The sequence below is a fragment of the Hydra viridissima genome, unplaced genomic scaffold, assembly GCF_058129835.1.
Source record: "Hydra viridissima isolate aposymbiotic clone 2 unplaced genomic scaffold, HvirCarnegie_v1 scaffold_16, whole genome shotgun sequence".
In the NCBI taxonomy this organism is placed as follows: Eukaryota; Metazoa; Cnidaria; class Hydrozoa; order Anthoathecata; family Hydridae; genus Hydra; species Hydra viridissima.
Window position 1 is genome coordinate 8,679,155 of NW_028324315.1, and position 21,898 is coordinate 8,701,052.

Below are 21,898 nucleotides of genomic sequence, written 5' to 3' on the forward strand. Positions count from 1 at the left end.
CGATCGATACTTTAGTTGAGCCACTCTTTTATGATTGATTTTGATAGAGATTTTAATGCTGATTAAGAAACAAAAAAAAACAAACAAGAAAATATGTCTTAAAATCAATGTAAAGCCCCTGAAAGTTAATAGAAGAAAAATTAACAACAATTATGTTAAAATTATCTTTTAAAAGTAGTGACAACCAGGTTGTTATCTTTTATTATAAAGATTTCCAATAACAGAACGTTATGCGAATTCTATCATGCTTATACAAATCATTTGTACCATTTAATTGAGCCATTTTGGATTCCCTATAAAGTCTTCACTGAACCTGATTTAATCAAATCATCTTATAAAGACACCCAGATTACCCTGACTGAGAATCCTGTCTCAAAAAAATGTTTCGTAAAGAGAAGTGGTAAATATATAAATCACTTGCAAGTCAAATATTTCCATAATGATATCAGGTCATGCAGCAGGTGAAATTTTCCCACCTTTTGTAGTTTATAAGGCTACTAATCTGTGGTCAAATTGGTATGTAGGAGGTCTTAAAGGAGCCAGATACTATTGCACAAAAAGTGGATGATTTGATTGAGCAGCTCTTTGCCTTCCTTAAAAAAGGAGTTAAGAGTTTAATTTCAGAATAAGTTTAGAGAAAGGGACTCTTATGATAAAGAAGCTCCAGAAGACACCTTTAAGATTTTCTTACAGCACAAGTTTAAATCTTTGAAATCTGTAGGAAGAAATAAACGAAAAGAGAAACTTTCTGTTCCTGCAGGTAAAAGTATTAGAAATGGAGAAGACCCAGAAGAATAGCATGACCAATGTACTTGTTCAAAAGCATGCAGTAACATAGAAAAATGAAATAGACACCAAAAAGAAAAAAAGAGAAATGAACTTCAAAAAACTGGATATCTATGCAAAGAGATGAAAAGGTGTTTATTGTATTTGCTTATGAAGGTGAATTTTTTCCTGGTCAAATTACAATTGTCGAGGAAAATGGTGCAGATATAAAATCAATGGTGAAAACTTTTGACGCTTGGAAATGGTCTGAAATACATTTTTTTCTTTATAAACATGTAGTTAAAAAATAAAAAATAAAAAAAATTAGATAATTACCATGGATAACGTTCTGTTTTACATCAAAGAACCTTAAAAAAAGCAAAACAAGGTAGTAAGAAAAAAGTAAGAAAAAAAAATGTTCCTTTCTACCAATCCTATATCATAAAGCTATTCTAATTTTGTGAATGATGTTGTGCAGAGCCACACCCCCTGGTTAACTTTACACAATTCATAAAACAACCCTGAAAAATTACTTCTCAATGTGTAAAAAAAAAAAAAAAAAAAAATTGATAATCAAAATATATTTCAGACATCCTAAATAAATGATTGGCTGAGATCAATATAATAGAAGTTTAAAGCAGATTATTTTAGATGAAAAGAATAAGAATCAATTTGAAACTGTAAAAGTGTCTTACTTTGCACAAATATTTGTACAAAGTAAGACACTTTAAAAGAATCAAGTTGTTTTTTGTTTAAGGCTCAAAACAATCTTAAAATATAGAGATTTATTTTTTTATTTACAAGACAATAAATTCATTTTTAAATACTTTCAAAGCTTTCTTTTTTTTACTTTTATTTTTAATTGGACGTCATGTTTAATAGATTGGACGTCATGTTTAATAGTTACGTCATGTTTAATAGTTACGTCATGTTTAGTAGTCGTTTTTGTATAAACTTAAATTACAGCATAGCAACAATAAATCACAGAAGTGTTTCCCGAGAATTTTGTAATACATAATCATACATAGGAATTGTACATAGGAATTCGTATTCAGGGAAAAACTTAGGGAAGAATGGGAGGACAGCTGTCTAGAAAAACCTATTCTTAGTAAATCTGGTTATAATTATATTTACTAAAGACTAATCAATTATTTTTCACGGATAAAACTGCTTAAACCAAAAGCCGTTCAAAATTAATAATTTTCTAGTGTCTCTCTTTAAAAAAAGTTTCATTCGTCGTATTTATTTATATATCCATGCTTCTCATTTCCTTATCCTAATTTCTATAAGTTATATATTCATAAAATCTATAAGTTATATATTCATAGTTTTTGCCTGATCAAAAACTATTATTTAGTAATTGACAGAAGCATTTGCTCGTTTCTGTTCCATGAAATCTAATTCAGATGAGTGCTATCATCAAGTACAAAATAAAAAAATTAAAGGAAAACAACTGAGGGGGCAAAATTTCCAGGAAAAAGTTTATTTTTTATTCAGTCTAAGATACCATTATTGAGACAACAAAATTTGGTGACAAAAAATGCATTATGGTTAACGTCGTAAAATCTTCTTTAAATGGAACTTCCTGAAATTTGGCCTACAAATGTTGTTCATAAGTTACATATTGCTAATGCTATTACCGGTCTTGGAAGTTGCGAAAGAACATTGTTCTACCCAGATTGTAACAAAGCATGATTAGTTACAAGATGCTAATAATTGATTTAAACTTCTGCTATGATTATTTTAATAAATCAAATGCCTAACTTTTAGGGTTGCCAGGTGTCCGGTTTTGAACTGGACAGTCCATTATTTCAATAGTCTGTCCTGTAAAAAGCAAAAATAAATACCGGACTTGTAAATGTCTGGTTTTTTCAAAATTATGGAATATCTGTTTTTCTTCATTTGATTGTTTACGCGTTATTTTTAAAAAACAGCCAGAGTTTATTTTTTAAAAATAATAAATTCTGTTTTTTATTAGTGAAAATGTTTAGTTACATTTAATTATATTAAACGCAAAGGAATTTAATTTTCAAACGTTCAAATTTTAGAATTTTTATTGGAGTATTGCAAGTTTGTGTAAATAATAAAATAAATGCAAACAAAAATTTATTAAAAACTGTTTAATTTTCAATTTTTATACATCTACTACAAGCAAGAAAAAGCCGCCTCATTAATATAAAACAATTTTGTTTGAAATTTAATTCCTAAATAAAGATATTGTTTTTATTTTAATTAGGCGTCACTTTCACAATCATATATATTAGAAGCACGTAGCACTATTAAAAACTGAAAAAAAAAAAAATTAAAAATTAGTATTATATTGTAGTGTAAAAGTAATAGTAAAAGTACTTTTAACTTTGATAACTTTTATCAAATTTGAGCGAAAGTGACGGGAGTCATAAAAGTTTCTATATATCTTTTTATATTATATTTTATATTTAGAAAAAAGTAGGAGGGTCCCACGGCTCATTATTCCTTGTATATCCTCATAAAATGTATTGTTGTATTGATATAAATATATTGTTCTATCTTTAGTTCTCCAAATGAAACAAAATGGATTTTTACGAAGAATATTAGGGGAGGGGGGAGGGGGAGGGGGGCTCGGATGTATGAAAGTGTCCGGTATTTTTAGAAAAGAAATCTGGCAACCCTACTAACTTTGTAGAAAAGTAGGGAATTGAGTTGCACTAAACATATCCTAAATATTGCAAAATTATGAAAATTCTCAACCCAGATTAGTTTTTACCTAAGGGGAAAGGCTATAGGAACATACATACATACATACATACATACATACATACATACATACATACATACATACATACATACATACATACATACATACATACATACATACATACATACATACATACATACATACATACATACATACATACATACATACATACATACATACATACATACATACATACATACATACATATATACATACATACATACATACATACATACATACATACATACATACATACATACATTCATACATACATACATACATACATACATACATACATACATACATACATACATACATACATACATACATACATACATACATACATACATACATACATACATACATACATACATACATACATACATACATACATACATATGTTTGTATGTTGTGATAAATTAAGATTTTTTTTGAAATAATTGTTATGATAAAATTATTGCTGTAGTGAGTTAATATCTTTTAAAAATTGTTAAAGTTTATTATGGAATTTTATGAAACTAACTCTGATAATCCTGTAAAAGATGAAAACAGAAGAAATTTGGAAACTAATCACTTTAAAGTTAAAGATTCATTAACAGAAAGCTCTGAAACAAATTCACTTTCTGACGATGAATGTGACAGAAATACTTCATTACTAAAATTTTTACAACATAATTCAGACAAAAATGCACAAGGCACTTTATTATCCAAGTAATTTTTGTATTAATACATATTAATAATATCTAATGCTATTTTTTATCTGCAAAATCTGCTAATAAAGTTTAATAGTTGGTTCTAATAATTCTTCTTTGTAATAGGACTTACCTTTTTTTAGACTTGTCCAGCGTTTTCGTGAGCAACCACCTCAACCAAAAAATGAGCGCTTAAATGGTATTGAAAACTTCTGGTGGCTTTCATCTCCTGATATTTCTATAAATAAACCCAGAACACAAACATCTTTTAAAAAGTCTGGTTATTCCTCTTATTCATCTGATTTGCAGAAAAATTCTTTTGCTAAAGTTTTTAAAGTAAAGTTTGAGTTTTATTGTTATTTATTTATGAATTGTTGTGCATTTGTTAGTTATGTGTATTTATCTACTTTATTGAACTTTTAAATACAATTAGTCTGGTATTTTTATACATTTGAGAATCCTGTAAATGCTAATCATATTTATTCATATTTATATATTCCTAATCATATTTAGCTAATCATATTATAGATAATACTTTCCATATAAAGTATAAAATATTTCTTTTATATTTTAATAGTAAATCTTATTATTATCATTTTTTTAAGCAAGGATGAAACCTTAATGGCAGATGAGGAAGAAACAAAAGTAATACAAGAAAAAGCTGAAAAACTTCTTCATCTTAGGTTTATTTTCTTCTTTAAATTTCATCTCAGTTTTTTTAAGATAAATAGCTGCAGATTTTAAGATAAATAGCCGCTTTTTTAAGATAAGTAGCTGCAGAGTTTAGGATACAAAATATAATTATGTTTTTGTGTGTTATGATATTTTTTTAATGTTATTTCGTCAGTGCTGCAGTGATTTCTGCGTCAAAGCTGGATGCTGGAAGGCTTAGTGAAAAACATGAAAAATATTCTTCTGATAACAAAAGTGAAAACCCTGAGACATTGGATTCTCACTTAGGTCTTGGGAAAAATCTTTTGACTAACATTTCTCAAAGATCTCTCAGACCAGAAGAAGATATTTTGTACCAATGGAGATTGTCTCGTAGAATTGAGAAAGCTAAAACAATGGAAAGAAGTCCATTTTTACACAATAGTCTAAGTGAAAATCATTCACCTAAAACTTTAAATAAAACAGGCAATTCGTCAGCTTATTGTGAGTGTCTAAAAAACCCAAGTAATGTATCACATAATAATCAGTTTGCAGATTCTCAAGGTAAAGAACTTATGCAGTGTCAAGACTGTCTTAGTATGACAAATAAAAAAGATGTTTTTAGTTGCATAAATCAACAAGTGGAAACTCAAAACCTTCCTTCACAGAAATTATGTGTTGGTTTCAATGAGATTTGTGTTACTAAACAACCTTGTCATAACTGTGTTACTAGCCATAGTCTAAGATCTAGTAAGACATTTCACTGTGGGAAATTTACAATGCAACAAACTGCTGACCAGCCTACGGTTCCCTTATTGGAAAAAAATGAAAGTTTTTTTTCCACTGAAGCTTCTACCCAAACCCCAAACATGGCTACTTCTTCAGATAAAAGAGTTTCTATGCAACCATTAGGACCTATTTCTGAGAAAATAATTTCTATGCAGCCTTCAGATAGTACTGCTCCTATGCGTAAAACTGTTTCTACTCAAACTTTTTGTATTCTTTCTGATAAAAAATCATCCAAGCAATCTTCAGACAATCCAGTTTTCAACAAAAAATCTACTCTCGCTTCTAACACTCCTACTAATATAACTTTGCATAAGCATACTGACAGTCCACTTAATTGTAAAACAATGTCCAGCCTGTCTAATGAAGGTTCTATACTTTATGTAAAACCAACTCATAAAAAATCTATAACACTCAATCAAAGTACTGTACTCTCCAACCAACCTGATATTGAAAAGTGTGTTGGTGATGGGAAAACTGACCAATTCCACACAAATCTTTTGGATCCTGTTATAAACCAAGTAATGAAATTTGTTTTATTTTATTTTGTCCGTTTTTACATATTATAATATAAAAGCTCATATAAAAGTTTTCATGAAATTTTTTGCCTTTAAGGTGTTAAATGACCGTATCTTTGCCATGAGTGTAGAAGATAACAGTGTTAAAGAACCCTTATTAAAATTCAACTCCAATTGTAATGAAAATGATATAAATCAGATAAAAGAAGAAGAAAGATGTCAGGTTAAAATTGGCATGAATCATCATAGTGCTACATCAGTAGTCATTCCAGAAGTTGAGCGTCTTAAATTACATGAATCCAATTTAATGGACAGTTTGATGAATGAAGGTATTTTAATTTTAGTTCCTAAATTTATAAAAGCTCTTTTTCATCTTAAAGAATAACAAAAACAACTTTTAGTTCTTCTTTGGAATGCTCAGCAAATTGTATAGGAAAAGCCACTTTAACAAACCCTGTTGATATAGACCTGCCATAAATATTGTAAAACAAATTTGGTCGGTGTTAAAATCTAAACAATATGAAAAACCCCTATTACTCTTCTTTGGTTAATTTACCACATCTCTTAGTCAACGTTGAGCTGTGGGGTGATAAAAAGAATTATTGCTGTAATTGCATTACATAAAGTTGGGAGATATTTTTAATATACAAAAATTATGTCCACGAAGATTATTTGATTAGATTTAAAGATTTGATTAGCCTTCTGGAAGCCCAGATTTAAATCCTCTGACCTACAAATTTTAGAGGGTACGATCTTTAGAATAATATTCAAATTCAGAGAGCTTAAAGATATTAGTGAAGAAAGTAATTTTCCGATGGATCTATTGTGTCTATTGCAGGCTAAAAATACCATGATATAGGTCAATATTAAAACGAATATTGACACTAGGCCAGAAGTAAGTGAATCAGGCTAGAAACACAGAGAGATAAGTCAATATTAAAACGAATATTGACGCAAGGCTAGAATTTAGAAATTCCGTGATATAGTTCAATATTAAAATGAATTTTGACACTAGGCCAGAAATAAGAGAATCAGGCTAGAAATAAACTGAGAAGGGTCAATAGTAAAACGAATATTGACAATAGGCTAGAACAAAGAGAATGAGGCTAGAATCACACGGAGATAAGTCAATGTTAAAAACGAATATTGACACTAGGCTAGAATTAAGAGATTCAGGCTAAAAATACTGTGATATAGGTCAATATTACAACAAATATTGACGCTAGTCTAGAACTTAGAGATATAGATTAGAAGTACCGTGATATAGGTCAATATTAAAATGAATATTGATGATAGGCCAGAAATTAGATCATATAGCTAGAAATTCATTTAAATAAGTCAATATTAAAACGAATATTGATAATAGGCCAGAAGTAAGAGAATAAGTCTAGAAAGACATTGAGATATGTCAATATAAAAACGAATATTGACACTAGACCAGAAATAAAAGATTGAGGCTAGAAATACCGTAATACAGGTCAATATTAAAACGAATATTGACACTAGGCCAGAAATAAAAGATTGAGGCTAGAAATACTGTAATGTAGGTCAATATTAAAACGAATAATGACACTAGGCTAGAAATAAAAGAATCAGGCTAGAAATACTGTGATATAGGTCAATTTTAAAACGAGTATTGACACTAGGCTAGAAATAAGAGAATCAGGCTAGAAATACCGTGATATAGGTCAATGTTTAAACGAATAATAACACTATGCCAGAAATAAGAGAATCAGGCTAGAAACATAGAGAGATAAGTCAATATTAAAACGAGTATTGACACTAGGCTAGAACTTAGAGAATTGAGTAGAAACACACAGAGATAAGTTAATATTACTACAAATATTGACACTAGGCTAGAGCTAAATTAATCAGGCTAGAAATACACTGAACAAGAATTTAATTTTCTTTAAAAATGTTAATATTACAACGAATATTGACATTATGTTAATATTACAACGAATATTGACATTATGTTAATATTACAACGAATATTGACATTATGTTAATATTACAACGAATATTGACATTATGTTAATATTACAACGAATATTGACATTATGTTAATATTACAACGAATATTGACATTATGTTAATATTACAACGAATATTGACATTATGTTAATATTACAACGAATATTGACATTATGTTAATATTACAACGAATATTGACATTATGTTAATATTACAACGAATATTGACATTATGTTAATATTACAACGAATATTGACACTATTATAGAACTAAGAGAATAAGTCTTGAAGTACCTTCAGGAGAATCTCAATTTAATCAGAAATTTAATCAGAAGTTTCATTTTTGAAGGAAATAAAGGATTTTAGGCATAACATCTATTACTCAGAAGTTTTGAGTAATTCAATGTAAATAAGGACTGTTTGGCGGTCTGAGGCATGTACAATATGTGGGCTTAGAAACTTTTTCATCTGTGTGTGATTTGATTTTCTTCCACTACGTAAGTCTCTAATTGACTCTGGACATCTGTCCGTTATTATTTTTACTTCTCCTAATCATGAGGCTTTTGCTATTTCTTCCCTGAGGCATTCACTGCTCGGTCTTGACCAATGTATCCAAATACATTTTAAATTATTAGTGAAGAAAGTAATTTTTTGATGGATCTATTGTGTCTATTGTGTGCTACAATTGACATTTGGTTGTCACACTTAAAAACCTTCCTGAAGGCAAATGGTTTTTTCAAATAAGATCATTTTATAAGATATGTTGATGCAACAATATAAAAAATCAATTGTTTTTTACTTTCAAAAAATTACATAAAATTATATTAGGTCTAGCTAATATATTAACGATATGTTAATATATTATTTAGAGAGCAGGAAAAAAAAAAGATTTCTTTCTCTTGTTCATAATGTAGTAATATAATTTACTTTATTTCTCACTGCTCTTAAATTATTTAATAAAATTATTACAGAAGAAAAATTTTCGGTTTACGAAAATGCAAGTAATTATAGAGATAATATACGGAGATATTACAGAGATAATATAATCTTAACTTTCAACATTATTATTAAAATTAGATAAGCAGAGCTAGCATAATGATGATGGAAAGATATAAGGATATTTTTGTTTAAAGTGGTAATGAAACTTACATATTGTTATAATAAATAATAAAGTAAAAAAAAATTTTTTGGTTACAATTTTTGTTGTTATTATTTGTAACAATTTTTTAATTAAACGTTTAGTAAGTTCAAGCGAAAGTGAATTCATCGATGATGAGATATTAATAGAGTTGAGAAATCGAAGGAAAATTTTAAAGAAAAAATTGAGGTAAGAAAACTGCCTCTGTGTGAAACTCATGTATGTATGTATGTATGTATGTATGTATGTATGTATGTATGTATGTATGTATGTATGTATGTATGTATGTATGTATGTATGTATGTATGTATGTATGTATGTATGTATGTATGTATGTATGTATGTATGTATGTATGTATGTATGTATGTATGTATGTATGTATGTATGTATGTATGTATGCATGCATGCATGCATGCATGCATGCATGCATGCATGCATGTATGTATGTATGTATGTATGTATGTATGTATGTATGTATGTATGTATGTATGTATGTATGTATGTATGTATGTATGTATGTATGTATGTATGTATGTATGTATGTATGTATGTATGTATGTATGTATGTATGTATGTATGTATGTATGTATGTATGTATGTATGTATGTATGTATGTATGTATGTATGTATGTATGTATGTATGTATGTATGTATGTATGTATGTATGTATGTATGTATGTATGTATGTATGTATGTATGTATGTATGTATGAATTTATACATTAATTTATTTTTGAATATTTATGTGATTTTAGTTCAATAAACAAGACAATTCAGAAAGACCGACTAATTGCATAAAATATGTTTTCATTTCGACGTGGGTTTGAGTATTTTTTTTACGTTCTACGATGCATTAGCCAAATAAAACCAAAAATTGTTTTTTGAAAGTCATGGTGAATTACAACATAATGATTTGTCAAGAGAAAAAAAAAGTGCGTTGTTATTTATTGATACTTTTTGCTCATTAAAGAGTTAAATGAAGTGCGATTTTTAATTTTATTTTTAAAAAATAAATTTTGTTTTTGCACTTGCATTTTTGTTTTTTCTGAACTAAATTTTCAAAAGTAGTAATTTATAGTTAAGTTAATTGTTGTTCTTTAAGACAACGAAACGTGTATACTTCTTAATTATGACTTAATAATTATGAAATTAGGTAAGTTGACAATCTAACTGCCGTTTGTCAAGTTATAAATAAATGGCAAAGTTCTTTTGTCAAATTCGATTGTGCGGTAATAATTTTTTTTTTTTCAATACTGCAAAACTAGAACCCCGACTAGACTTGGTAAAACAAAAGTTGGGTTAGTGAAAGAATGGTTAGACTTTGGACTTCCGATTAAAATCGAAAGTTCATTAAATGATTAAAATATTAACGCTTCAGTAAAAATTTTAAGCAAATTTTGTTGCAACAGTTTTCAACGAGCAAATTTTGCGCAACACTTTGTGATGCGAAAAATTTGCTCTAAGCAAACGCTTCATAACAATTCAAAGAGAAAAATGAAAAAAAAAAAAAATTTTTTTTTACTTTTTAGTATCAAAAAAAGTGTATCTAACAAAATCGCCATTCTGAAGTTAATTATTGATCATTCTGAAGTTAATTATTGATTGTTACCCTTCCTATTTTTCTTCGATTAGAGTTCTGTCACTAGATGCACAGTTTTTAAAATAGTTTAGTTGCCCAACTTGCCCCTTTACTCAACGTGAACCACCCTATCGTAGCAATTGTGACGTCATTTCGGTTTAGAAAAGGTTTTGGAGATGCAATTTGTCAATGTGATGTCATTTTACTAAAATAACAAATTAGACGGAACTACGGATTAAATCGCCCCCACCCCACCCCACCCCCCCAAAAAAAAAAGTTAATTACAGGTTGAAACCAGAAAATTCATGCTGAGGTGTTAGCATAAAAAGACTCTCTCCACACTACAATAATAAATATTTCAGAGTTTATTGTAGTTTTTTTTCAAATAAAAATTTTAAGAATAAATTAATATAAATTTTATTAAACAAACAAAAAGTTTGATTTTGCCATTAAAAATAATTCAAATTGCGATGCGATGATAATGTACCGTTTTTTGAAGGTAACACTGATGTAGCCTTTATTTAGACTTTCATTATATAACAATCTATCATGCAATTAGTTTAAACCAAGAACAGTTTTTTACGGTAATTTTTTGGCGGGAGTTTTTCGTTGATGTTCCTCAAGAGCAGTTTTTTTCTCTTCTAGTTCATTCTTTATTTGCTTTAATTTCTCAAGTCTCTCTGCTTTTGTTACCGTAACAAGTGTAAACTGCGATCGCGCAGTGCTTAATTTACTGTTTGATAAACGAAGAATTTCCTTAAGTTTAATTCGCTCATTGCTTTTGGGAGATGAATTACGCACAGCCTCGTTTTCAGTTATCACCTGACCTTCTAAAGACTTAATTAACTGCGTTAACTCAACAGCTTCACGCGAAAGGTGCGCGAATTCGTAATCGATTTCGTCTACTTTTTCTTGTAACTCTTCAATTTGGCTCACCAAATATGTCTCAAAGAAGTCTTCATCCGCCCCATCCGGTTGTCCTCTCATTTCAGAAGAAACCGGGTTTAATAGAGCAACTGGTGTTCGTGCAGTCGCCATAGTGCGAATATTCCTACGTGATAAATCTTGAGATTGATGAAGATTGATTCTAGGGACATAGTCAGAAACTGGGCGTTTATTGATTGCCTATAAAAAAAAACCCGTTAAATATCATTTATATATATATCAATAATAAAATTAATACATGATTAATAGCCAGAAAAACATGCACCAACAATCTGAAAAAATTAACAAAACCTTTAACTACCTCTAAATTTAGTTGCTCTATTCTGCGGTCAATTTCTGTTCCAGTCCCTTGGAGTTTCGATTCCTTTAGCTTAATCTCCACAGGTCCTAAAAAACCTTGGACTTTGTTATCGATAATAAACTCTCTATATTTACACAGGCGCTGATAAATAGCTTTTTCACTAAAATTTTCACTTTGATCATATTTATTTCGCACGAGCTTTACGTTCATTAGATCATTAACAACATTTTCTCGTGCGATTTCTTCATGGGAATCTCCAAACAGTTTCTCCAGAATTTTATCTCCAGAATATTCGTTTTCAGGGACGTTATTCAGTGCTTTGTTAAGAGCGTTCGATTTTTGGTATCGTGATAAAAATAGATCCATACATACTACACTAAGAGCTTTATGAAATTCTATAAGGAATCTTGGATCTGAATCGTTACGTATATCTTTAACGTGAATATGACAGAGAGAATGTACTAAAGTCAAGATAAATTCACCAACATTGTTCAATTTACTCCGCTTCAAATACAAAATATGGTTATTGGCATCATAATGGAAAGAATTGTTGTAAGGATTGTTGTTCATCAGACTGTTACTCGGTAGCGTTTCTGCAAGCAGAACATCAACTGGATGATGGGAGCAATGAACAACTAGTAAATCCCGAACGAAACATGAAAATCTGTAAATTACGAAATCACGAGCATTAATAGAAGTTAAGTCCACCGGAACCAACTCATCGTTTGGTGAAGACTTTGAATCTAAAAACAAAATTTTTCAATAAAAAAATAAAAAAAATAAAAAAAAATAAAAAAAATAAAAAAAAATAAAAAAATTTTTAAAATCACAATTTGTTGCAATTTATTCATCTCAATGTCCCAAAAGAAATTCAAAAATTTTCAGTTGTTTTGAATATTTATTAGGAATTTAACTAAGAAAAAAGCAACAAAAGGGCTTTTTCTGAACAGCTAGCTAACCCTGTCAGATTTCGAACACATGAAATGCGACATGTTCGTACTATGAAAGTTCAAATAAAGCACACGGACAGAAGCATTTATAGAGGATCTATTAAAAAAATATTTATCGTTGAGTTTTTTTTGTTGAAGAATTCTTAAGCTTTAATTCAAGATTTGTTGACAAGCAAAAAAAATTATACCTTGTTGCTTTTGCGGAGCTTGTAGGTTACTTTTGCATATGGTTTCTTTTATATGACGGATTTTATCATAGAGAGGCGATTGCAAAAGTAGATTGATAATAGCATCGTCATTTAACGGCGCCGTCATCAAATATGATGTTGGAAGCTATGGAGAAAACCCATAAAACTTATTGATAAAGCTTTTCGAAATATGAACTGTATTTCATTAAATTCGCCCTTTTAATACAGAACAAACTTAATAAACATTTTTTATTAAAATGTCTTGTTAAGTACAACATTTTAAAATTTCCATGATCAACTTTTCGTTAGAACCAAACATTTAAAAGACAATGTGTTATTGTTTTAAAAGACAATGTGTTATTGTTTTAAAGCCGTTAAAACCAAAATTACGGCATCGAATATTAAGTTTAAAAAAATTAAAAGTGCTCTCATCAGCAATTTTTTATTTAACGGTTAAAGTTAGTTTTGCACTAAGGGAACAATTGTAGCTTTATTGTTTAAAAAAAAAATCAAATAACCAATCTAATAAGTTAACTATATGTATCTACAAATTAACTTCGCTTGAATCGTGAAACAAATTTAAGAACCTGGATTGCGGGAGGAGGAGAATTCGGAATCGAAGGCAACTCAATTGACGATTTGATGTTCAAAGTTTCTTTTAACTTGTCTGCAACTTCAGCGTTTAGCTTATCTTCTTCGCTGTCTATTTTTTCTTTCAATTCTTCTTTGATTTGCTCTGACCGACTCAAAACCTCTTTAAGCTTGGAATCTCGTCTTCCTTTGCGCATCTTTTGCAAACGGCTTTCGAGTTGACCTTGCATGCGAAGCCTATCAGCATCCATTTTGTTCATAACCTTTGCAATCCCTAGTGAATTAAATTTATTATTTCAAATTCTTATGCTTTGTTAGTTTAACAAAACTTAATGAAAACTTTATCTATAAATAACACACCTTCGCTGTGTTGCTTCAAAAGGGCTTCTTGTTCTTCCTTTGAAGCTCCTTCTTTTATGAGCTTGGCAACTTCTTGCTTAGCTTTCATTTTTTTCTGCTTTAAAAGAAGTTCCTTGCGTTCAATCAACGCTTGAATAGCCAGCTCATTTTTTTTGCGTTCTTCTTCAGCTTCTTTCTCAATCTCAATATCACATTGAATCAGTTCCTGCTGAACACGATCATTTTCTTTCGCTTCAAAATCTTTAAACATAAAATAAAAAAATAAGAAAAACTCATTTAGTTCATTATAAAAAATATAAACCCACATCAACCCTAATATTCTTGCCCAGTTTATATAAGATTCACAATAGTGACCACTTGTAATACTAACTTAACCAATTGAAACTTACAATACACACTTGTCCAAAATGGGAAATAATTACTCCGAAGCTTCCCGAAAAAACCCTTTGAAGCGAAGTATCTACATATGTTCCTGATTAGAAAAATGAAAAAAATGAAATCCTTCATGACCGTCCGAGCGAGAAATTTTAGTTTTAAAATGTAAGAAATTGCGACAAAAAATATTTTTTTGCAATCAAAAGAAAACACATTTTTTATTCACTAAACATTGATCTACACTACATAACAGATCCCTGATGCATGGGTAAGTCACTAAAATGTTTAAAAAACTTCAAAATCAAAAGTAAAATGATTGTTTAGCAAGTTTAATTTTGATTTTTTTAAAAATGATTTAACAATTGTCCACTGTAGATTGCTTTTATTCTTTTTATTCTATGAACACATAACAAAGAAATAATGTGAGAAAACAATGTGAGAAAACAATGTACTCTTTAAAAAATTGAGTTGGGGGCAGCTTTAATGTTAGTTAGTCAAGCTTTTTTGAAAAACTAAAACATAAACTGAAACAAAGAGACGATGTTTTCTTGATAACTTTGCATTAAAGACGCTTGCTGTTGAAATCTACTATGCAACTCAGCAACTTTTCTGGATAGTCTGGATGACCCAGAGGCCTTTTGTATCTCTCCCAGTGGGTTGGGAAACTGTGATGAAGGGCTTCTGTTGTCTGTTCGCTGAATGGTCCAAGAGACTTTTTGTGACGATCAATGAAATCCTTGACATGAAAGAAGACAGTGTGGACTTTTGGACTCACACTTACTTTTGGCAAGGAGAGGAAAGCCAGTTGAAATTGGTCAATTTTCTTTGAGTAGTTTGAATCCAGATGATTTCCAAAGCAGGCATTCACAACTGCATCAAACTTTCTCAAAGTGTCGATGAATGGAAAAACATGAAAAGCTGAACAATTCTCTGCTTGTCTTTGAAGAAGGTCAACATTTTTGAGGAGTTTGCGGCATTCATTCCCAGCAAACTGCCCTCCGTGAAAAGGCTGTTCTTTGATATGAAGAGCTTTAGGCCATTCTTCAGCCTCAGGCCAGGAGTCCTTTAGTGCCTTGAACAGATGGTTCACTACACCGAGAAGGAGATGTAGCTCCATTGCTGGTATGATGTCAAGAACAAGTGCATTGTCAGAAAAATCCAAGAGGGGCTCATGCACCACATTCTGAAATTGTTTAGCCTTTTTCATGTCTAAACCAGCTGCTTTAAATGAGGCATAAGATCTTCTGATGGATCCAAAGGTTCGAAAGTTACCATTCTGTGATAACCTATTGTGGTCAATGTCACACCATGTGCAAGGGTGTGAGCTGGCATGTGACTGAAGCCCACACACAAGGTTTGCCACCTTCAGGTCACTTGAAAGAAGAAAGTCAACTCGCTCAGAGAAGATGAGAGATAGTATTGTTCTCAAATTCTCATAGTTTTCTGGTACATCCTCTGCTACAGCAACAAGAAGTTGAGATTTCACACCACTGTCTTTTGCTGCAAAAGATGTAAGTGTCTTCTTGTCTGGTGGAGCTTGAACTTGAGAAATCAATTCATCTTCTTGAATCCCAAGGCTAACCTTGAGGAAACCACCACCACCGTCAATTCCAAGCTTGACTATGTGCTCTTTATACACTTGTCTTTTGAGCAAGACATCATTGAGAAGTTCAGAGAGATTCTTGCAGTGAACCACAATTTGTTTCTTTGTCTGAGACTTTTCATGTGTCACAGTTATGTTTGTGTGAGTGAAATGTTCAGATAGTTGTGTACCTATTTGATGGAATTTTGCCCGGAATTGAGGTTCAACAACTCTGGCTTGTGCAACATGGTTCAATGTTGAGGCCAATTTTTTGACGCTTGCATTAGACAGCCCTGTGTTTGTCTGAATGTTTGCAAGGTCTTGGGCTTTTAGAACTACTTCATCACCAAAGAGTCTTTTTGCGCTTGCTGCACCTGTATTAAAAACATTGCTATGAGTAGGAGCAAATTTTTCACATAAACAACCAAGTTTTCTTTATGGAAAGTAAAGTTTAGATTTGAACTGCAAATTTTATTTGTTAAAGGTTTTTTCTTTTGTAAAAGACAAAGACAATGACAAAGTTTTAATTACTATCAGATAAAAGATTTGCAAGTTACTGTTACCTGGAGTAATTGGCAAAGGTCGCCCACCACCACTTTGTGCTATTCTTAGGGTTCCATGAGGAGAAGCCTCTTTAGATGAAATGACTGCTGAAGCAATCTGTTCACTGACTTTGGAATCTTTTGATGCCAACATCTTTATGTTATGCCTGAATGTGAACTGATTGCATTGATGAGGTACTCCTCTTCCAATTAAGGAGAGGCAATCAGAACATCTTCTTTGGTCTTGGGATGGTAAAGGCTGTTGTGGCATTTCAAATGGGTGCTTTTGCAATGCTTTCAGGTGTCCAATTTTGCAAATGATGCAATCACACTGCTGTCCTCTTGTCTCAGGCCTAGGGATGACAGATGAGAAATCAAAAATGGGAGGGACAGAGACATTCTCACCATTTTTCTTTCTCCTCAGAAGCAGTCTGCAAGAATCACACATTCCAAGTGGGACTCGTGTGTCACAAAAGTCAACATCCTGAGAAATCAGACTCTTGACTTGGTCTTTAAGAAAACTTGTTAGCTCCCTAGAACATTTTTTCATACAGAGGAGACAAACTGACTTCCGACAGTCTTCATGATTTTTTGCTGAGTTTGGCATTTTTGAGTTGTGCATTCCACGAATGAAAACATGAATATGTCATTAAAATGCCTTTTCCCGAAATTTGGTTCAATATTTTATTAGGGATGTGCCACTAATACTTAAGAACTGATTTTTTCATCAAATTTTGAAAAAAAAAATTAAAATTTCTCGCTCGGACGGTCATGAAGGATTTCATTTTTTTCATTTTTCTAATCAGGAACATATGTAGATACTCCGCTCCAAAGGGTTTTTTCGGGAAGCTTCGGAGTAGTTATTTCCAATTTTGGACAAGTGTGAATACTCACTTAACCAATCAAAAAAAAAACAAAAAAAAACAAACAACAACTTCAAGAACACATATTTGAACCTTCAATTTCTTTTTTAAGTTTTTCTTCGTTTAATCTTTTCTGTTCTTCCAGATTCTCCCTGATATCTTTCAGCTCTTGGGCAGCCTTTTGAGCTCTTTTTATTGACGATTCTCTATCATCAGTCAAAAATTCCGATAAATAGTCGGCAAACTCCTAATTAAAGAAATCCATAAACCGATTAGTTGAATTACAATCGCAAAATTATTGAAGTATAACACAATAGTAGAAGATCTTAAAGTATACAAATTACAAAAAAGTAAAAATAAAATTTATGCTCATATTATAAAAAAATGTAGCAAGATGTACCGTGTAGTGTCTTTCTTTGAGATCAAGCTTCCCTTTTGCATATCTTAACTCCCAATCTGCTAATGCATTCTTCTTTGCAACTGTTTTCTGATCTGCATGTTTCTTTTTCAATGTATTTAATTCCATTTGCTGATTATTTAACAGCTGAGCACGAAGCTGTTCACGATCTTCTGGATCACCAGTCACTGTTATAGATAAAAAATTTTTTTGTTTCAAAATTGTAACAATCATCATCATAATAATAAACAATGAACAATGGTTATTATAGCACTCAGTGAATCTGTTTAATGATCTGCTTAGTTCATAACTTTACTAAATACAAGGTGTATTGGTAACTTATGGAAAAAAAGTGAAGGTAGGGCTCTCTTCCGTTTAGTACCATTACCATGACTACTTTCTTGGTATCTGACAGTAGGTTTTAGGAGGCACACATTTTTGTCCAAGAGTTTATGTAGAATTTGTTGAAATTTATGTAAATTTATGTTAAAAGATTTTTAATTTTTTTAACAATGAATTTTTGTTGTTGTTATTCTTTTTTTAAAAAATAATTAATGATGATAAACTAAATTTAATTGAATTAAATTTAAACTTTTTATTATAACATTTTTATTATATTATACTTTTTATTTGTTATATATTTGTTATTCATAAATGTCTTAAGAAAACAGCTTTTTATATTCATCAAATGACAACCAAAAGATTCCACATCATCATTACACAAACATTTAATACATAATAAATCTATAAATATTTGATAAATCTATAAATATAGATCTACAAATATAGTTTTTAAAATGTTTGTGTAAATATTTTGTCATTTGGTGAATATAAAAATCTGTTATCTTAAGACATTTTGAATAACAAACAATTATCTCATTTGAAAAAAAAAAATCTAATAGAACAATAATCTGTCATCTGAAGATATCTTTAATAATCTGTCATCTGAAGATATCTTTAATAAAAAAAAAATTGCTATGAGCAGTCCACATTTAAACTTGTTCAAAATGTATGAAGAAACAATAGAGTATTATTAGAGAGAACTATAAACTAAATAATGCACATGAATAATTATATCAATAACTAACATTTAACTAATTACTAAATACATTTTTAAAGTCTAAATTAGTTTTATAGTAATTTAAGCTGGGTTATATTTATAGATATTTATGATAAATGTATCAAAAAGTTTTTCAAGTTTATTAATTTAAATTTGATGAAAAAAAAAAGCAAACAGCAAAAAACGCACTTTCTAACTCTTTGAGTTCATTTTCATGCTTTGAAGTAAGTTCATCAACTTCATTTGAGTGTTTATCGCCGAGCTTTTCCAGCAATTCATCCACTTTGATTCGACGCTCTTCAGCAAATAGTGTATCTAGCTGTGCCATTTCTTTGGTGTGTCGAAAATCCAGCACCTAAAAAGATACCAAAATTTAAAATCATATAGTAAAATACAGATACAAATTTGTTTTAATGCTATTTATTATTATTATTATTATTATTATTATTATTATTATTATTATTATTATTATTATTATTATTATTATTATTATTATTATTATTATTATTAATATTATTAATATTATTATTATTATTAATATTATTATTATTATTATCATTATTATTAGTATTTATTATTATTATTATCTAAAATATTTCATTAGTAACATTGACCAAAGAATTTTCTTAATATTTCTAAAAGAAAATACTAAATTTTGAAAGAAAACTTAACTTTTTTTTATAAAAACAAAAATATAAAATTGAAACAATTTCTAACTTTTTTAATTATAAATTCAACAGCATCGCTTCCATTATCTCTAATTGCATCTAAGATTGCCTGACGTTCGGCATCCATTACCTATCACCAATAAGAGCAGCTTTAAATTGCAAGAAAATCACAAAATAAATCTCTAAAATTTATGACAACATTAAAATAAGTATTCATATTTTACTGCTAAAAATTTTATTACTGCTTTTCGTTCCGTATCAGCTAATTCTTTTTTTTGTTCTAACATCTCCCTTGCTAACTGATTTTCTTGCTTTTTTCTCAAAGCATCAAGTCTAGCTTTTCTTTTCTCTTCTAATTTTTCCTGCAATGATTTGCTTTGCTTAGCCTTGTCTTCCTCAAGAGCTTGCCGAAGGTTCTCAAGCTGTTGTTCGTGAGTGGCAAGTAGCTATGAATGCAAAATTAATTACAAACTTTTTAATCAAGTAAAAAAAAAAGATTTGTTAAAAAAAAAAAACACAGGAGAAAAAAAATCACTTGTTGCATCTCTTCTGAAGAAAGGTGACTTCTGGCATTCACTTCTGCTGCTTGCTTGTTCTTTGTTTCTCGGATCAAACGATCTTGATAGTCTTCAAATTGTAACATTGCTTTTTCCTGTGCTTCTTTTTGTTCCTTTGATAACCGATCTTCAGTTAACTCTGTTTCCTCTTGATGCCTTTCTTTAATTTCTTCTAGGGCACGTTGCTGCTCTCTTAATAAAGCCTAAAAATTGATTTTTTATCGAAGAAATATACTGGAGTTTAAAGATTTAGCTTTAAACTACATCCAGAGTTTTAACTTAAAGGCGTGAAATAAACAATTTGCAAATTCTAATAACTTAAATTTGAAAACAAAAGAAAGAAGGTTTGCAAATAGTTAATTTATTAAGCATGGAAAAACTTTAAACTAGTTACTGAAAATAAATATAAAGTGAGTTTTATGTGCAAGTTTCAGAGTTTTATGTGCAAATTTTAACAAATTTTGTTAAAATTTAGTAAAATTTTGTACCTTTTCCTCTTCAGATTCTCCCTTTGTAACACTTGGAATATTGATTCCATCTACATTTAATAGATAGCTTTGAGAGGCAAGAGCACTTTGCTCAGAAAGTAATCTGTGAGATGTCTCCAATTCTTGGTTGTGCTTTATTTCTTGAAGGCGACGTTGTTTCCGAGCATTTAATTTAGCCTGAATTTCAAATTAAATTCAACTTATAAATCCGTTTAGAATTATTTCATTAATCATGAAAAAAAGAATAAAATGCTATCATTTTAACACTACATTACTATGACAATCTTCAAGAAATATCTTTCCATAAAATTTATTGACATAAAACATTTTGATGCCTTTTTTCATACTTTTACCAATTATCTTATGAAAACAATCATCACTTAAGCTATAAAACATATTACATGTAATATAAAATATCATACATAAATATTTGGTGTTAAACACCATGATAAATAGTTCAAAACAAATTATTGCTAGCTATTTGCTATCCTTCACTTTTAGATTTGTTCTTAGTATCTTTCTTGTAATTAAATTCCCTGTGGTCTCTTATTTAGAAAGCTTGGGAGCCATAAATATTCTGACAAAATCTCCTGCTAGATGGTGAATTATAGAGATTATATTACTTAAAATTCAAAATATAAGTTTTAGACCTGCAAGTCCTCTATGTTCTTTTGTTTTGTTTTTTCTAGCTTATCCATAATTTCACCATTATCTCTTCGAAGTTGATCAATTAGTGCTTGAGCAGTTTCTTTATCCATGTTTTTATCTTTGGCTAACTAAAAAATGGAAGCAGGAAAGTTGAAAAATAATTTTAAATACAAAACAACAACTTACATAGCAAAAACAATACACCATGACATAATCTGCTAGTGACAAGACATAAAAATTAGTCATAAATTTATCGCATTTCATTATGTAATTTAAAAAAAGGCTTCTCTTATGATTTTGTTTTTACTTAGTTTTCTTCCTTACGCTACTTAACACAATGTTAACAAATTAAATAAGAAATTAATCAAAATGGCTTCTTTTTTTTTTTTAAATACCTTTTAAAATCAAATTACATTAACTTTATCAATAAATTAATTTTATTAATAAATAATAATTATATTAATAGATGACTTGGATGCTTATGAAGTAAAAAAACAAAAAAAAGTTATAAATTATTTAAAAAAAACAAACTCTTTTTTTATTA

At 29.7% G+C, this 21,898-nt stretch overlaps 3 protein-coding genes across 6 annotated transcripts in view; 1 reads left to right on the forward strand and 2 right to left on the reverse strand.

Annotated features, from left to right (window-relative positions):
• The first annotated feature begins 3,930 nt into the window (after positions 1 to 3,930).
• On the forward strand, positions 3,931 to 10,287 carry LOC149877948 (uncharacterized). 2 transcript variants are annotated; one of them, XM_090074275.1, is made up of 7 exons: positions 3,931 to 4,213; positions 4,338 to 4,530; positions 4,804 to 4,877; positions 5,042 to 6,152; positions 6,247 to 6,478; positions 9,365 to 9,449; positions 10,016 to 10,287. In XM_090074275.1, exons 1-7 carry the CDS (start codon positions 4,005 to 4,007, stop codon positions 10,056 to 10,058), a joined length of 1,947 nt encoding a protein of 648 aa, XP_089930401.1. In that variant the 5' UTR covers positions 3,931 to 4,004; the 3' UTR covers positions 10,059 to 10,287. The 2 variants fall into 2 exon arrangements, with proteins under 2 accessions (XP_089930401.1, XP_089930402.1); XM_090074276.1 differs by lacking the exon at positions 3,931 to 4,213 and having other exon boundaries at positions 4,397 to 4,530; positions 4,800 to 4,877.
• Positions 10,288 to 11,174: 887 nt separating this feature from the next.
• LOC145191501 (uncharacterized) overlaps positions 11,175 to 21,898 on the reverse strand; it is a 65,269-nt gene continuing 54,545 nt past the window's right edge. For all 3 annotated transcript variants that reach the window (XM_090073564.1, XM_090073563.1, XM_090073565.1), the window contains 13 exons: positions 21,357 to 21,482; positions 20,707 to 20,883; positions 20,197 to 20,421; positions 19,904 to 20,107; positions 19,711 to 19,791; positions 19,183 to 19,348; positions 17,937 to 18,121; positions 17,630 to 17,783; positions 14,175 to 14,414; positions 13,811 to 14,088; positions 13,224 to 13,368; positions 12,086 to 12,828; positions 11,175 to 11,964 (listed from right to left, as the gene is read on the reverse strand). In XM_090073564.1, the coding sequence (XP_089929690.1) occupies positions 11,419 to 11,964; positions 12,086 to 12,828; positions 13,224 to 13,368; positions 13,811 to 14,088; positions 14,175 to 14,414; positions 17,630 to 17,783; positions 17,937 to 18,121; positions 19,183 to 19,348; positions 19,711 to 19,791; positions 19,904 to 20,107; positions 20,197 to 20,421; positions 20,707 to 20,883; positions 21,357 to 21,482 (3,270 nt within the window). In that variant the 3' untranslated portion in view covers positions 11,175 to 11,418. The remainder of the gene's footprint in view (positions 11,965 to 12,085; positions 12,829 to 13,223; positions 13,369 to 13,810; positions 14,089 to 14,174; positions 14,415 to 17,629; positions 17,784 to 17,936; positions 18,122 to 19,182; positions 19,349 to 19,710; positions 19,792 to 19,903; positions 20,108 to 20,196; positions 20,422 to 20,706; positions 20,884 to 21,356; positions 21,483 to 21,898) is intronic.
• Positions 14,477 to 17,448, reverse strand: LOC149877949 (uncharacterized). The gene is made up of 2 exons (XM_090074307.1): positions 16,695 to 17,448; positions 14,477 to 16,505 (listed from the first exon to the last, which is right to left on the reverse strand). Exons 1-2 carry the CDS (start codon positions 17,293 to 17,295, stop codon positions 15,112 to 15,114), a joined length of 1,995 nt encoding a protein of 664 aa, XP_089930433.1. The 5' UTR covers positions 17,296 to 17,448; the 3' UTR covers positions 14,477 to 15,111.